Here is a 17,620-nt window from a genome sequence, read left to right on the forward strand (position 1 = left end):
AATGAATTCTTATCCCAAAAGTTAGGATCTTTGGCTTTGTCAAACACTAGATTGCTATAGTTGACTATTCTGTCTTGTGCACCTAACCTATTTCACTGATCAACTAATCTATTTCTTCACCAATACCAAATGCTTTTGGTGACCGCTGCTTTATAATATAGTTTTAGATCAGGTACAGCTAGGCCACCTTCATTTGATTTTTTTTTTCATTAATTCCCTTGAAATTCTTGACCTTTTATTGTTCCATATAAATTTTGTTGTTATTTTTTCTAGATCATTAAAATATTTTCTTGGAAGTCTGATTGGGATAGCAGTAAATAAATAGATTAGTTTAGGGAGTATTGTCATCTTTATTATATTCGCTCGGCCTATCCAAGAGCACTTAGAATTTTTCCAATTATTTAAGTCTGACTTTATATGTGTGGAAAGTTTTTTGTAATTTTGCTCATATCATTCCTGACTTTCCTTTGATAGATAGATTCCCAAATATTTTATGCTGTTGACAGTTATTTTGAATTGAATTTCTCTTTATATCTCTTGCTGTTGGATTTTGTTGGTGATGTATAAAAATGCTGAGGATTTATGGGGATTTATTTTGTATCCTGCAACTTTGCTAAAGTTATGAATTATTTCTAATATCTTTTTAGTAGAATCTCTGGGGTTCTCTAGATATGCCATCATCTCATCTGCAAAGATTCCTCATTGCCTACTACAATTCCTTTAATCTCTTTCTCGACTCTTATTGCAGAGGCTAGTGTTTCTAATAAAATATTGAATAATAATGGTGATAGTGGGCAACCTTACTTCACTCCAGATCTTACTGGGAAAGGTTCCAGTTTTTCCCCATTGCATATGATGATTACTAACGGTTTTAAATATATGCTCCTGACTATTTTAATACTCTCATGTGTTTTTATTAGTAATGGATGTTGGATTTTATCAAATGCTTTTTCTGCTTCTATTGAGATTATCATATGGTTTTTGTTAGTTTGGTTATTGATATAGTCGATTATGCTAATATTTTTCCTAATATTGAACCAGCCCTGCATTCCTGGTATAAATCCTACTTGATCATAGTATATTATCCTGGGGATGATTTTCTGTAATCTTTTTGCTAATATTTTATTTAAGATTTTAGCATCAATATTCATTAGGGAGATTGGTGTATCATTTTCTTTCTCTGTTTTCAGCCTACCTGGTTTAGGTATCAGTACCATGTCTGTGTTGTAAAAGGAATTTGGTAGGACTTCTTCAATCCCTATTTTTTCAAATCATTTATGTAGCATTGGAGTTAATTGTTCTTTAAATGTTTGGTAGAATTCACATGTAAATCCATCTGGTCCTGGGGATTTTTTCTTAGGGAGTTGGTTAATAGCTTGTTCTATTTCTTTTTCTAAGATGGGACTGTTTAGGATATTTACTTCTTCCTCTGTTAGTATGGGCAAGCTATATTTTTGAAGGTATTCTTCCATTTCATTTGAATTGTCGAATTTATTGGCATAAAATTGGGCAAAGTAACTCCTAATTATTGCTCTAATTTCTTCTTCGTTAGTGGCGAGTTCTCCCTTTTCATTTTTAAGACTAACAATTTGATTTTCCTCTTTTCTTTTTTTATTCAGATTTACTAAGGGTTTGTCTATTTTGTTGGTTTTTTCATAGAACCAACTCTTAGTTTAATTAATTAATTCAATAGTTTTTTTTTTTTTTACTTTCAATTTTATTGATCTCTCCTTTTATTTTTAGAATTTCAAGTTTAGTGTTTGACTGGGGGTTTTTAATTTGTTCCTTTTCTAGCATTTTTAGTTGCAAGTCCAATTCATTGACCTTCTCTTTCTCTATTTTATGCAAGTAGGCCTCTAGAGATATGAAATTTCCCCTTATTACCGCTTTGGTTGTGTGAGGGATGTAGAAGACCCCTTACCCAAAATGACTACTCAGAGATCACTCAGTAGATGGCAGAAAAGTTGTTTATTGAAAACCTCCGGAGGATGAGCCGTCCTATCTCGAGATAAGAAAGAGAAAGCTCGCGGTAGGAGGGCTAAAGAAGTAGTAAAGATACATAGCTTTTATACAAGAAATTACATCACAAGTGAGAGAACATTGAGAAGGGGAGGGCGAGGCATCTAATTGGTTGTTGCTATTTGGGGAGATTGGAATGGAAGATTTCTTTTTCCCTGGAATCTTCTGATTTCTAGGAAACAGAAAGTCAGGCCTTCAGGCTTAATCAAGCAGACAGTGGTCCAGGTAATAGACTAAATATCGATAAATGTCAAATACCAATAAATGTCATCAGCTCAGGTTAAGTAAATATGTTTCTAGCTGGCCAAGGCTCAAGTAGATATGAGCCTGCACATATTATACAGGTCATGGGGAGACACAGAAATAACAAAATACAGAAAAAGAATTAATACATTCCTGTAAGTTCTTGACCTTCTCTATTCCCCACAATTGCATCCCACACATTTTGGTATAATGTCTCATTATTGTCATTTTCTTGGGTGAAGTTTTTAATTCTGTCTATGATTTGCTGTTTCACCCAATCATTCTTTAGTATGAGATTATTTAGTTTCCAATTATTTTTTGGTCTACTTTCCCCTGCCTTTTTGTTGAATGTAATTTTCATTGCATCGTGGTCTGAAAAGGATGCATTTATTATTTCTACCTTACTGCATTTGAGTTTGAGGTATCCTAATATATGGCCAGTTTTTGTATAGGTTCCATGAACTGCTGAAAAGAAAGTGTACACTTTCTGTCTCCATTTTGTTTTCTCCAGAGATCTATCATATCTAATTTTTCTAGTATTCTATTTACCTCTTTGACTTCTTTCTTATTTATTTTGTGGTTTGATTTATCTAATTCGGAGAGTGCAAAGTTGAGATCTCCCACTATTATAGTTTTGCTGTCTATCTCTCCTTGCAGTTCTCTTAATTTCTCTTTTAAGAATTTAGATGCTACACCACTTGGTGCATATATGTTTAATATTGATATTGCTTCATTATCTATGCTACCCTTTAGCAAGATATAGTGCCCTTCCTTATCTCTTTTAATTAGGTCAATTTTTGTTTTTGCTTGATCTGAAATCAGGATGGCTACCCTTGCTTTTTGACTTCACCTGAAGCATAGTAGATTTTGCTCCAACCTTTTTTCTTTACTTTGCATGTATCTCCCTGCTTCAAGTGTGTTTCTTGCAAACAACATATTGTAGGATTCTGGCTTTTTACCCATTCTGCTAACCACTTCCTCTTTATGGGGGAGTTTATCCCATTCACCTTTATGGTTAAAATGACCAATTCTGTATTACTTGCCGTCTTGTTAACCCTTGTTTATGCTTTTCTCCCTTCTTCCCCTCTTATCCCCCTTCCCAGTATTAAGCTTGTGATCATCACTTGCTTCTCACAGCCCTCCCTTTTTAGTATCCCTCCCCCCTCTTATAGTTCCTTCCCCTATCTTACTCCTTTCCCTCTTACTTGATGGATATATAGTCTATTCCCTACTAGACTGATGCTCTTGAGAACAAGTCTTATATCATTTGAATAGGCAGCCTTCAGATCTGCTGGATTCCTTGTAATTACTTTTATGTGGACATCTTTGTTTCATTTGAAGAGATTGTCATTAAAGGGGTGATATAATACTATTTTTTGTACCAGATTTTATCAGAAAAAATCAGCCAAATTCTATTAAACATTGTGAAACAGTCAAAGGCAAAGGTACAAATCAAAGCAGAGGCTTCTTCTTAATATTCTTTGACCAAGATACCAGATTTGTAGTAGGATCCTCGATCAACCATTCAGTATCTGTTCATGATAGTAAGTGGATCGTAAATTTCTGAGGCTCAGTTTCCTTCTTGGTTAATTAATGTCTTATTTTACTTCTTTTTTTTTCTGCCAAGAAGAGTAATTTGTAGGTTGGAAAAGATAAAAATAGCTCAGAGGGAACTAACATTCAAGATAAAAAAGAAAAAAAATTAAAATAATGTCTAGTTTCCTTGATGAATTGATGTTTCCTACTCCATATGAATAACATCCTTGAGTACTAAAGGAACCTGCAGATCTAATTCCTTAATCACTATAATTAGATTTGAAAGCTCCCTCAGAATCAAAGAGATGATATAGAATTAGAAAAGACCAGATAGTCTGATTTATATTAAAAAAAAGAAAAAAAATAGATGAGAATCTTCAAAATATAGGCTGGTGAGTTTGACTTTGTTTCCTAAGGGAGGAAATTAAAATGTATTATTAAAAAGGTCGTCAATAAACTTCTAGAAATCAGAGTGATGATCACAGAGTCAGCATGGCAACATCAAGAAGAAGTTCTGCCAAATGAATATTGTCTTTCCTTTTTGACAAGATTTTTACCTGTCAGATCAGGGGAATGAATATTGTAGCTATAATTTATTTATATTAAACCATGTTTGATAAAGTCTCTTATGGGGAATATGGATGGATAGGGATTGATAACAGTAAAATTAGATAGATTGAGAACTAGATGAATGACTCGCCCTAAAAGGTAGTTATTCCTACCAACATGAATTGATGTCTTTAGGGGAATGTCCTAAGTATCTGTGCTGGTCGGATGTAGTTTAATCATATTTACCAATGACCTGGATAAAGACATATGGTTTGCTTGTATTATTTGTTGATGACCCATCACTGAGAGAGATAGTTAATAGCTGTATGTAAGAGTTATTATCCCAGAAGATTTTGACAAGCTAGAATGGTGATTCTCAGAGAGTGTTCCAGGGACCCCTGAATAGCAAATAGATCTCTTGATTCGGTTGCAGTATTCAGGGATGAAAATTAACTCTTGATATAATTACATTAAAGGCATTGGGGAATTGGGGTTCTGCAAAGAATATGAAATAGTGGATTTTGAAGGACATTCATATATTGTAGTCATATGACTTTAGGAATAAAACAGAAGAAAAAATTGAATCGAAAGGCTGCTTTTTATGAGACATTTTGTCAGACATTCATGTGTGAAAAGTATCCCCGCTCCTTTTTTGGGAGGCTATAAGATATAGTTCTCTCCTCTTGATCTTTATTGTTTAGAGGAGCAGGTAACTATCTCCCTTCCATAAACATATTCGGACAAATTGATAAAAACTAATCAAATGGGGACACGTTTACATAGAAAATCAACTCAATTAAAGAAGTATCTTTTTCTACCAGACTATCTTACATTTAGGTAGAATTTGGGGGATTTACAGAATAGTTCCTTGGAAACAATCTTATAAAATAATCAGAGCAAGTGTTGTTATTACCATTTTATTGATAAGAAACTGGAGTCTCAGACAACTGATGCTTCTTACCCAGAGTCACACAGAAAATTCTTCCCTGTCTTCCCTGTCTGTCTGCCTCAACCTAAGGACTCTTCCATAATTATATTTTTAAAAATGACTTGATAACAATATTTCAATAATTAGCTTCCTTTATGGGTTTTTTTTTGTGTGTGCTTGAATATATACCCAATTCTTTTCAACCATGAGGTGATTCAGGCTAGTTCCAAAGATCTTGTGATGAAGAGAGCCATCTACATCTAGAGAGAGAGAACTGTGGGAACTGAGTGTAGTTCACAAAAAAGCATTCTCACTCTCCCTGTTTTTGTTCGCTTGCATTTTATTTTCTTCCTCATTTTTTCCTTTTTGATATGATTTTTTTCTTGTGCAGATCAATAATTGTATAAATATGTATGCACATACTGGATTTAACATATATTTTTACTATTTAACATATATTGGATTACATACCATTTAGGGGAGGGAGTAAACACAAGGTTTTGCAAGGCTCAGTGTGGACAGATTATCCATGCATATGTTTTAAAAATAAAAAATCTTTAATAAAAATTATGCCCTAGAAAGCATATGCTAAAGGGGTATCTGATGAAGAAGGTAAAAAACAACTACTCTAATTAAATTAAAGATATGATGTATTTATAAAAATAACTAACATTTCTAGGTTGCTTTAAGATATACAATATATTTTTCAACAACAGCCCTCTGAGGCAGGTAGATCAGGCACTAGCCTCCCTGTCTTACAGATGAGAAAGTTTGACTTTCACAAGCTAGTAAAATCAGAATAACCCTTTCAAAGTCAGATGACAGAGACCTCCACCTTCTTTTGAACACTAGATTATTCTTTTTTGATGTACCTCATTTTTACATCACCAAGATCAGAGGTGTCAGATATACAAGCCACAAGACTGCAGAATATAGTAGAAAGTAAATTAAAACACAATTTGGACATACTTAATAAATAAATGAATGAAAATAATGAATGACAAATAATAAATGAATATGATATAAAATGATCAGATAAAAAATATCTTTTACAAACTAAGCCAATGTACAGTCTTCAGAATTCCTTATATATGGTCTAGCAGCCCATCTTTCTATTTGGGCTTGACACCAATGACCTAGATTTCTCACTGTATTCCTACCCCTTCCAAAACTTTTTATAACATTTTTAAAGAAAAAGCAGTAGAAAGAAAAGATCAGTAAAAAGCAATCAATACACTGAAGAAATCTATTGTTCTGTTCCACACAATTGGATGCCCTTCCCTTATTCTCTAACAGGCAGAGTGACTCTGTTTACTCATAAGCATAATTATTTTCCAAGTTTTGAGTCTGCTTTGTACCTTCTGCCTCTCCCTCCATTATTATTTCTTTCTTGTTCAGAAATGATTGGCAAGGTCAGAACTTCGCCAACCAAATATTGACAGAGCTCTAACTTTGCTGCCAGGGTTTTGCCATCACAAGCTCTAAAATACTTAGAACACTCTGTGGGGAATAGCTTAGGAATCTCTCTAGCTAGTCGCATATAAAAGTAAGGGTTACTTGCTTTTATCCGGACCTAAAATGAACCCTCTACTTCCCTCCCGCTTCCTACTGCCTCATTTGGATTTAGCTCTGAAAGTCTGCAAGGTTAATGTTCTTCCTGCTGCTCCCCTTGCATCCCTTCCTCCTATTCCCTCCTCAGTATTTTCCTTTCTGCCATATTTGTTCCCCCTCATTCTAAGGGCCTCCTTCATTTCTACTCTGGCATAAATACACCCAGCAGTTCTGTCTACCAGCTTCGAAGGAATTGATTGGTGCTCTTGCAGTCCAGGGAAATAGTTATTGATTGCAGACAGCTGTGCAAATGCTCCAACTGCCACATGCCCCTGTGCATCTCTCCTGGGATTCTCAGCCTTTGCTTTCTTTGCACTTGTTTTCCCAGGGAAAGAAGCTGGGTAGGGAGGAGGGGGGAAGGAGAGGAGCTTTCCCAGTCGTATATTGGAGAGCAGATTGGTCCCTTCCCCATCCAGAGTGCTTCTCTGTATCTAAAATTTGTGCTGAATTCAGGGCACAGTCAGGCTTCTATGTCACGAGCTCACTCATCTGCCTGCACAGCGTTCTCCCTTTTTTTGCTGATCCCTTTGATTTTCCTTTTCATTTTCTATTTGAGTCCCTTTCTTCTCAGACTACTTTGTGGGCTACTGAGCCCCCAGAATTCCGTGGGTTTGGCTTTTGACCTTGGCAGATGTGACAACTCCTCCTTTTTCTCATTGTGAAGCTTCTCCTGACCAGCAAAGCCCCTTTCCTTCCCCATAAAACTGGGTTGCCATTTGCATCTTCTCTTGAATTTTGTTCCTAGAAATCTGTTTACCACGTGACTGCTGAAGACTGCCAAACATCAGGCTTCTTGCCTTTCCTGTCTGCTTAATTCTTCTGTCCTGATATGCTTAGATCACCTCCCGATGGTCCAGCTCTTGGAGCCCCAGAGTGTGGGACTGCTTTGCAGCACCACTCACCGATCCCCAGCTCTACCATGGATTCCTAGAATTTGAACACGGGCCCTTGGTGATACAGGACCATTAGAAAGGACATTTTGGCCCTTCTGATTGTGGTCTGAGGCAGATTCCCTGCCCCAATCCCCTATCAGGAGAGGGGCAGTTCTGTCAGTATCCACAGACTAAGTTGTGTGATTGATTGAAGATATTTCTCCAGGCTGGGCCAACAAGGGCATCCCTCAGTAACGTAAGGCCTTCTTCCAACTCGTAGTGATAGCTTCCCTGCTGCCAAACTCTCAGGTCTTATCTTGTCTACAATGTTTGGCCCCCACAGCCATAGTGTGACACAAGCATATCCAAGGTTCCTAATCCACTAGCATCAAATGAAGCTGCTCGGGTCATTTAAATACTCTGAAGGGATGGTCACAGGGAGCTGTTTGGTTTGGCCAGTTGTACAAAGGCTCTATCTTCTGCCGCTCGTAGTCTCCCCCACCAGAATTTCCAAATCCAATTTCCTGGCACCTGATTCCAAGTCTAACAAATTTTCTATCAAGCCATGGTTTTAGTGCTTCACTGCGAGGAAAATCCTAACAAAGATTTGTTGGTTTAAATGGCTTTTACTGATTTAGAAAGTGGTCAGGGAATCTCATCCCATGATTCATGTTCTTGTTCACAGTTGCTTTCTAGAGTGATGGATAATCCCAGGACCTGCCAGATTGGAGTGGATGTGGGTGCAGAGCTGATTTCTGAAAACTCTCAGCAGGAAACACAAGAGATCTGCAGCCTCTCTATCCCTCCAGTTGGTGACTTTCTTCTGCCTTCGAAAGTAATGAGCCCAGAGAGGATCCTAGCCTTGCATTGGGAGCTAAGTCACAGCCGCGACAATAATTATCAGGTCAATAAATCATCGTGGGTGTTAAAAACTTAATGGAATCTATCATTCTTCTAGCTCCCATAAATACTTAAAGCTCCATTCTTAGAACCTTTACAGATATTACATTAAAAATGAGAAGTGATTAAAGACCATATTTAATGACAAGTGCTTTTATCTGTGGTTTTAGTACTGGCAATTAGAGAAGGCTGGGGCTTTTGTCAACCATGCCCCATCCTTCCAGGAAATTGGGCTTTCGGAAATTTCCAGGTACTTCCAGGAACATTTAATGGGACAAAACCTGAGAAAGGTTTATCTTCGGGCCTCCTTTTTGGTCCTGTGCAAGTATTTCAGCTAATTCTTTTCTCAAAGACACCATTATTAATTTCCTAATATTTGCAATGCTGAATAGCAAGCCATAGGGTCTCCAACCTCCCTGCTGCAATACTTGCCCTCCCCCCATTCCCAAGCTCAAAGAATCATAAAATGTCAGTGTTAGAAAGGACCTTGGAGAGCGCCTGGTTCAGCATTTACAACCCTTGCTATTTTATAATGGAGGAACTTAAAGCCTGGAGAGGTCAGTATAGTGGAAAGATCATTGGACTGGTTTTTAGCTCCGCATCTGTCTGCTGCTTACAAGCTGTATGATCTCAAGAGAATCATTTCTCCTCACATTTCCTCTCAATTTCCTCATTTGTAAAATACAGTTACTCCTGGCCCTACCTACTTCGTGGGGTTGTTGAATCAACTGAAATATCAGGTGAAGGTTCTTGGTGAATATAAAGGTACAATTACCTTTATATTAAATGTTAACAAACAATTATTAATGTTTATTAATTAATGTATATTAATGTTAACAAACAATTGTTAGTATTATAGAAAATACGAATTTGGTTTTATTATATAATATATTATGTATATCATAATATATATAATATCTACTTTATTATCTAATAATTACTAACAATAGAACATAGGCTTCTTGAGAGCAGAGACTATGTCATTTTGTCTATATTGCTTCCTCCTGCATCCCCAGCACAATGGCTGGCAGGTGCTTAATAAATGTTTGTTGAATGTAATAGAATATATCATCATTATTGTTATTATCTAAAGCTATGAGCCAGTGGCACCCTGAGCATTCAGTGTCAACTCTCTATTAGAAAGAAAGGAGACAATATAAACTGAAGCAGAAGTCTGGAGAACCTAGTCTCTAAATAGGCTGCTGAGAGATGTCTGAAAGACTTGGTGCTGGCTCAGGGACAAAGTGCTGAGGCAGCAAAGCCCATTGAAAGGATTTTTTTTCTTTTAATCTCCATAGAGAGCATTTCCAAGGCGCACTCACAATTTCCGATCTCATGAGTGCTTTTAATTTTCATGCTCAATACTTAACTTTACAAGCATTCTGTGGGGGTGGTAAAGGAGCTTTCCTGAGAATTTATTGCAAGATTAAAACCATAGCTCCTCGAGCAAATCAACCAATCGTGCTAACAATAACACTAAATCACATTTGAGAAGATCCGGGTCCAGGTGGCGCAGAGTTCATGAGCAGTAGTGTTGTCCAGATGTGTAATCAAAGTCTAGAGGTGTAGTGTGAGGACAGCAGGATTGTTCTTTGTTATGATTTCATCACAGTTCTCTCTGGATGATGTTCCTTTATCCTCTTTCCTCTCTAGACTCCGCCTGCCCCTTCTGAGTCAGCCCTCAGTGGTTCCAGCACACAGCCCATTCCAGTGGAACTAAGCCAGCCCACAGCACCCTGTTTCCCAGAACCTTTAGGTGGTAGCTCTTTCGAAGAACACCAATGGCAAGAGCGAGAGTGCAAATGGAGTGACCCATCATGTAGTCAGATGGAAAATCAGCATTCAGAAACTGAGCACTGGGGCTGCAGCCCCAGAAATACCATTATGAATAACACATGGACCTCTGGAGGCCAGCCAGATGGCTCACCCTCAATGACTACAGCAGAAAGCCATTTGTCAAATGGGTTGTCAGCGAGTAATAAAGGTCCGGCTCCTTTGGGGGAAGACTCAGACGTGCTGGAGAGAGCGAGATCCCTGACTATAAAGCAAGGTAAAGTGCTTTCCTGATTTCACTGATGATTTGCAAGGAAAGAAAGAGCTTTGGTTTTCTTCCCAGATCACACTGAAGCATCCAGCGCAGGCAGCCATATAGGATGGCGATATTTGCAACTATCAATTTCTTTGTGTCACGAGAAGTCTATAGTCCTTTGTGATTCACAAAGCATTTAGAGCAGGCAATATAATCACCACTTCATAGATAAGGTAGCTAAATTGCCTCCTACCACCCAGCTAGTAGCAGAGGTGGGATTAGCACAGTCTCAGCATTTACAGCCATAAGGGATCTTTGTGATTGCCTAGTCCAAAGGTCATGTTTTGCAGACAGGCCTGAGAAAGGAAAGTCACATTAGTGGGGTGATTAGTAGTGAAGCCATGAAATCCTGTGATCTGGTACTCCTGTTCCACTTTGGTACGATGAAGTCTGAGACTACAAACTAGAGTTCTTTCCACTCTGCTACGTCTTAACTATTCATTTGTGGACCCATCTGACATTTACTGAGGGCTTCCTCCTCCATGAAAGTTCCCCTCCCCCAACATGCATACTTAAGGCAAAGGATCTGCCACTTGCCAACTTTCTCATACTTTCCCCCTTTATTTTTGTTGTTGCTTAGCTCTCCTTTGTTCTTAGAATATCCTGTCTTGTTTCAAACATACTGGTACTTTTGGCTATATCTGTAACCTAGAGTGGCTCAGTGACTTGACTAGGGTCTCAACCAGGATTTGAACTTATTGTTCTTATTCATAATACTTCAGTATTATCCATCAATGTTTCTGCTTAAAAAAAAAAAAAAGCTGAAGCCAGAATGTGATTGTGGTGTTCATAGTTCTCACAAGTCTTTATTCAGTGGGTTTACAAGGGAGTTTTGTAACCTCTTGAAATCTTTCCTTCCCCCATGACATGTAAGGACAAAGATGTAACTAATATATTACAAGCTTTATAAAAGCAGCACTTCCAGGTTGATTAGAGGCCTCCCTGATGCTGGGATCGGAACTACTGACTGGGGAGAGAATCCACAGATGTGTGATGAGTCCTTATTTGTTTGATCAATCTATTATGTAGGTTTGATGAGCACAAAGTAAGTTCTTTTCCTCTAACTGACATGGAGGAGTTAGTCCTTTAGAAGCTGTTCTGCCTCCCAGTCTGATGTTGGACGTGTTCCCCTGATCACCTCTCTATGAGATCTCTCCCTAGCTGCTGCTGTATAAAGTGCCCCTTTGGGAGAGGGGGTGAAGTCTCTGTACCCTTATGTTATTTAGCCAGCAATTAGACACGAGCCCAGGAACCCTGGGAAGAAAACACCAAACCCTCTGATTTGGAAATGATGAGCATTCAGTTGCCCTTAAAGCATGTCAGAAATAGGACATGTCTTTTGGGGCAGTGGGAAGAGGAAGGGCACCATCACCTACTTTCAGAGGTAGCTGTTCTGTGGCAATAACAATTTGATTAGATTACCATTAAGCTTTTCTTTACTGTGCTAGTGCCAGGATCCCAAATTAAAATAAAGAATTACCAAGTTAAAATAAAAATAAAATTAAAAAAACTCTACCCTCAAGAAATGTATATTCTACTGGATTTAATAGCTTTCATTCTAATAGTCTTTAAAGTTTGCAAATTCCCCATAATGATCTTGTTAGGAAGTTACTGAAGGTCCACAGTACCCATTGTCCAGTTGAGGGATGTAGGCTTGTTTTTGTTTTTGTTTTTTGGCATTTTACAAATCAGGATGTTACACGCCCAGAGTCCAAGTGATTCTCAGCTCCAGGATTCAGATCCACTGTCTCTGTCCAGCAAGTCTGAATTTCTTCCTTCTCTCTGACACAGAATGTGGAGTTGTAAAGTCTAAGTTACCTTGAGCAAGTCCTTTCACAGCTGTAAAACAGCAGACAAGTATGTGGTGGAGCACGGAAGGTGCTGAACCTCTAGAGTCAAGAAAACCCGAGTTCAAATCTGGCCTCAGATGCTTAATGTTTATGTGACTTTGGTAAATCACTTAACTATTATCTGCCTCACTTTCCTAATCTGTAAAACAAGAATTGAGAACATGAAAGCAGGGCAGAGCCCTGACATGATTTTGTCTGATGCCTTTATTTAATCTAAGAGGCCAAACTAGTCAAGGCATGGGTGGTTAGAAGCTGAGCCTTGAATAAATCCCTGTATCTTAATGCTGTCTTTACCACATCAATCCAGCATCACACAGATCTTTCCTGGCCTTAGGCTGTGGTCCATTACTTCTGCTGATTTGGGGCATGGACCCCTCAGTGGTTCATACCATGTGCCAAGCCCAAAGGGACTTCTGGGGAGACAGTCTTCTGACTCTGTCACTGCCCAGGTCGAAATCCCCGAGGCTACCCTGGATTTGGCATTTTATCACCAATTTGGAGTGGACACAGTGACTGCAGAGTGACTGCAAAATCTAAAGACACGTAAAGCTCTGCATTCTGGTTCACTTCAGTTACAAACTGAATGGTGTGACAAGTCAATTTCCATTTTAGTTTCTTCATCCATAAAAATGAAGTTTGTGATAGATTTTCTCCCAATCTACAGGTGGTAAGCAGAAAATGAAACAGATGATATTCAGGGTCCCATAGAATTGTAAAGGGATTTATTAAACTACTTAGGTAGTGAAACAATAGACTGATTATGTGAGATTGAATGGGAATTGTGTAAGAAGTGGCAAAGTTAAAGGGAATCTGAGGATAATGTTTGTGAAGTATTTTGGATGAATACATGTTGGAATAAGAGCAAATCTCCAATTTACTCATTTTACAATTCTTTAATTATAAAGAGAGGGGAAGGATTTTGATATATTTAAAAGATCTTTGAAAATTTCAGAATGTCACACAACATTTTATTTCCCTATGATCACCATTTGCATGAGCAAATGGATGTTTATTTCCTATTTTCCAACAGAGATTTCTTTTTGTTGGAATTGTTTAACTTTTACCTTTTTCTAGCTTCAAGGATTGTTGCCTTATGGTTTCTGCAATTTTATGATCCTCGCTTGACTTTATGTACACTGAATTGATAGCCTCTCAAACGTCTTTTTGTCTAGACAAGAGAGTATGTTGCTTTTGCATTTTACAGATGTAAATTTTAGTGTTGGATGGATGAGGAGGATGTCATATGTGTCTCCCAACCCATCTCTGTTATCCCTTGGACTGTCCACTGGGGTTCAGAGTTGGATGAGAAGATATAAATGGAGCCAGATCATTTGAAAAATGTGCAGATATATAGACTACCAATTGAAGCCACATGATAACATTAGAGTCAACAGGTATATAACCTATATGCAGCCCCACACATTTATTTATGCATATGTGTTTCTATGCATGCATAAAGGCAGCTGGATATATTGTTGGATAGAACACTAGACCAGAAGTTGGGTAAATCTGTGTTCAAATCCTCAGACACTTATTAACTGCGTGATGCTGAGGAAGTCATTTACCCTTGGCCAGCCTCGATTTCCCCATCCATAAAAAAGGGGATAATAAGGGTAATTGTGAGGACAACATGAGATAATGTGATCATTAATATGATGATAATGATGTGTATCCATACACAGTCTACTGTGTATATACATACCCATTCACATCAAACTCACAATTCCTACATCTAGGTTCAAAATATCAGATACCTAAAAAGATGGTGGGAAATGGAGTAGGTTGCTTGGGAAGGTAGTGAATAAGGACTTCATCCCTGGAGACCTTCTCCTGGAAGCTGGTTGATCTGTGTGACAGATTACAAGGGGCTTTGGACTCTGAAGACTCTCCTAACTCTGAGATTCTGAGGTCCTCAATTACAATGCCATCCCTCGACCCAATCCCAACTTTACCTCCAAGAAGTCTGATTTTTGCATGGGAAAATTATGGGACAGAAGCTAGAGCTTAGCTTGGAGTTCCAACTCTGCCCAGTTCTGGCTTAGTTATTTTGAGCATATCATTTACAATCAAATGAATGAGAGAATCTTTCTCTCCTTTTAAAATGTCTTGAATTTTACATGGCAGATGCCTACTACTCTCCCAAGCTAAAACGTCCCACCCCCTCCCTATTCTTGGAAGAATAGATTCGGTGTCAGTATGGAATACTTATAAACAAGGACAACATTCTCGATAGAAATCCATGTCTCTAGAGCTGGCATGAAGGGCATTGATAGTACGAACAGCTGCTGGCTTAGAAATAGAACAGCAGAAAGTCTGCTAAGTGACCTACAAAGAGATTTGTTCGTCTTCCCTTCTTTTCAGCTGTGCTATTTTCTTCTCACTCCACCTTCTGAAAATTTTCTTGCTTTCCTTCTGAGAATTAACCAAAACCAACTCTCTAAATATGGCTCCTTGGGGTAGGGGGGCTTAAAAAAAAGAAGAGAAAGGAGTTGCTCTTAAATAGCTAGGGAATGCAATTCCACAGAGTATATATGATGTGGGCAGATCTATGCTAGGCACTGGGGATGCAAAGCTGTACTCAGATAAGTAAATGTAATAAAAGAGAGAGAGACAGAGAGAAGAGAGACCCAGAGAGACAAGAGAGTGAGGGAGGGATGGAGGGAAGAAGGAAGAAAGGGAGGGAAGGAGAGAGGGATAAATGAAAGAAAGGAAGGAAGAAGGAAGGGAGGGAGGGAAGGAGGGAAGGAAGGAGGGAAGGAAGAAGGAAGGGAGGGAAGGAAGAAGGAAGGAAGGAAGGGAGGAAGGAAGGGAGAGAGGGAAGGAAGGAAGGAAGGAAGGAAGGTAGGGAGGGAGGAAAGGAGGGATAAAAGAAGGGAAGGAAAGAAGGAAGGGAGGGAAGGAGGAAGGAAGGAAGGAAGGAAGGAGGAAGGAAGGAAGGAAGGAAGGAAGGAAGGAAGGAAGGAAGGAAGGAAGGAAGGGAGGAAGGAAGGAAGGGAGGGAAGGAAGGAAGGGAGGGAGGGAGGGAGGGAGGAAAGGAGGGATAAAAGAAGGAAGGAAAGAAGGAAGGAAGGAAGGAAAAAGGAAGGAAGGAAGAAAGGGAGAAAGAGGAAGGGAGGAAGAATGGAAGGAAGGAAGGTAGGAAAAGAGGATGAGTGGAAGAGAGACACAGACATACACAGAGAGATAGAAATAAAGATAGACAGACAGACATGATAGAGACAGAGAGACAGACAGAGAGACACACACAGAAGAGAGACAGAGACAGAGACAGACAGATGGACAAAGATAGAGACACATAGAAATAATGAGCAATAACTGGGAGAATAGGAAGATAATTCATAAACCACCTGAATTAAGCTTTGAAGGACAGTGATTTAAAGAGGTGAAACTGATGATGGCCCAAGGGAGATGACTTACACAAATGCACAGGGGCAGGAGACAGAATGGTGAGGTTAGGGGATACTTAGCAGTCTAGCCTTGTTTTAATTACAGGGCTTGGGATCCTACCATTTTCCTAGTGCACTAAGTTGCAGAGCCTTGGGCTCTGTCCCACAAGGAGCTGGGGACCTTCTTCAATGTCACACTCACTCTCTCCAGCCTGCTCCAGACCTGGACATGCCTCCCGTCCCCTACAGCCATGACCCCATTATCTTCTTGCCATCTCCTCCTGCCGACTCCATGACCTTCAGAGATTTCGAGAATGAGAGCTAGCATTGATGGAGCATGCTAATATTTGCCAAGCACTTTGCACATGTTATCTCATCCGATTCTCATAATAATCCTTGGGGGGTGGTGGTTCTCCTATCATTCTCGTATTATAGATGATGAAATTGAGACATAAAAGGTCAAATGGCTTGCCTTGATTTGTGAAGTTCATAAACATCAGAGTCTGGATTTGAATCTGAGTCTTCTTCACCAAGTCACTCTAGCTAGTGTATGGTGTGGGAGCCTCCAAAGTCCAGGGTGACTTAATTTTTTTTTTTTTTTTGCAGATAAATTAGAACTTCACTCCTTTATTCACTCTTTTCTCTCTCTTTTTTAAAAAAATAACTTTTTATTGATAGAACCCATGCCAGGGTAATTTTTTACAGCATTATCCCTTGCATTCACTTCTGTTCTGATTTTTTCCCCTCCCTCCCTCCACCCCCTCCCCCAGATGGCAAGCAGTCCTTTACATGTTGAATGGGTTACAGTATATCCTAGATACAATATATATGTACAGAACCAAACAGTTCTCTTGTTGCACAGGAAGGATTGGATTCAGAAGGTATAAATAACCCGGGAAGAAAAACAAACATGCAAGCAGTTTATATTCATTTCCCAGTGTTCTTTCTTTGGATGTAGCTGCTTCTGTCCATCTTTGATCAATTGAAGCTGAATAAGCTCTCTTTATCAAAGAAATCCACTTCCATCAGAATACATCCTCAAACAGTATCATTGTTGAGGTATATAATGATCTCCTGGTTCTGCTCATTTCACTCAGCATCAGTTCCTGTAAGTCTCGCCAGTCCTCTCTGTATTCATCCCACTGGTCATTCCTTATAGAACAATAATATTCCATAACATTCATACACCACAATTTACTCAACCATTCTCCAATTGATGGGCATCCATTCATTTTCCAGCTTCTAGCCACTACAAACAGGGCTGCCACAAACATTTTGGCACATACAGGTCCCCTTCCCTTCTTTAGTATCTCTTTGGGATATAAGTCCAGTAGAGACACTGCTGAATCAAAGGGTATGCACAGTTTGAAAACTTTTTGAGCATAGTTCCAAATCGCTCTCTAGAATGGCTGGATGTGTTCACAATTCCACCAACAATGTATCAGTGTCCCCATTTTCCCACATCCCCTCCAACATTCCACATTATCTTTCCCTGTCACTCTAGGCAATCTGACAGGTGTGTAGTGGTATCTCAGAGGTATCTCAATTTGCATTTCTCTGATTAATAATGATTTGGAGCATATTTTCATATGTCTATAAATAGTTTCAATTTCTTCATCTGAGAATTGTCTGTTCAT

The 17,620-nt window shown here is 38.8% G+C and overlaps 1 protein-coding gene across 1 annotated transcript in view; it reads left to right on the plus strand.

The window, feature by feature from the left end:
• The window catches only part of C6H4orf50 (chromosome 6 C4orf50 homolog), an 84,662-nt gene extending 68,354 nt beyond the window's left edge, over window positions 1-16,308 (plus strand). Inside the window, exons 12-14 of the mRNA XM_051965390.1 lie at window positions 8,444-8,662; window positions 10,312-10,708; window positions 16,205-16,308. Coding sequence (XP_051821350.1) covers window positions 8,444-8,662; window positions 10,312-10,708; window positions 16,205-16,308 — 720 coding nt within the window. The remainder of the gene's footprint in view (window positions 1-8,443; window positions 8,663-10,311; window positions 10,709-16,204) is intronic.
• The last annotated feature ends 1,312 nt before the right edge of the window (window positions 16,309-17,620 follow it).

Source organism: Antechinus flavipes, chromosome 6 (assembly GCF_016432865.1).
Source record: "Antechinus flavipes isolate AdamAnt ecotype Samford, QLD, Australia chromosome 6, AdamAnt_v2, whole genome shotgun sequence".
Lineage (NCBI taxonomy): Eukaryota > Metazoa > Chordata > Mammalia > Dasyuromorphia > Dasyuridae > Antechinus > Antechinus flavipes.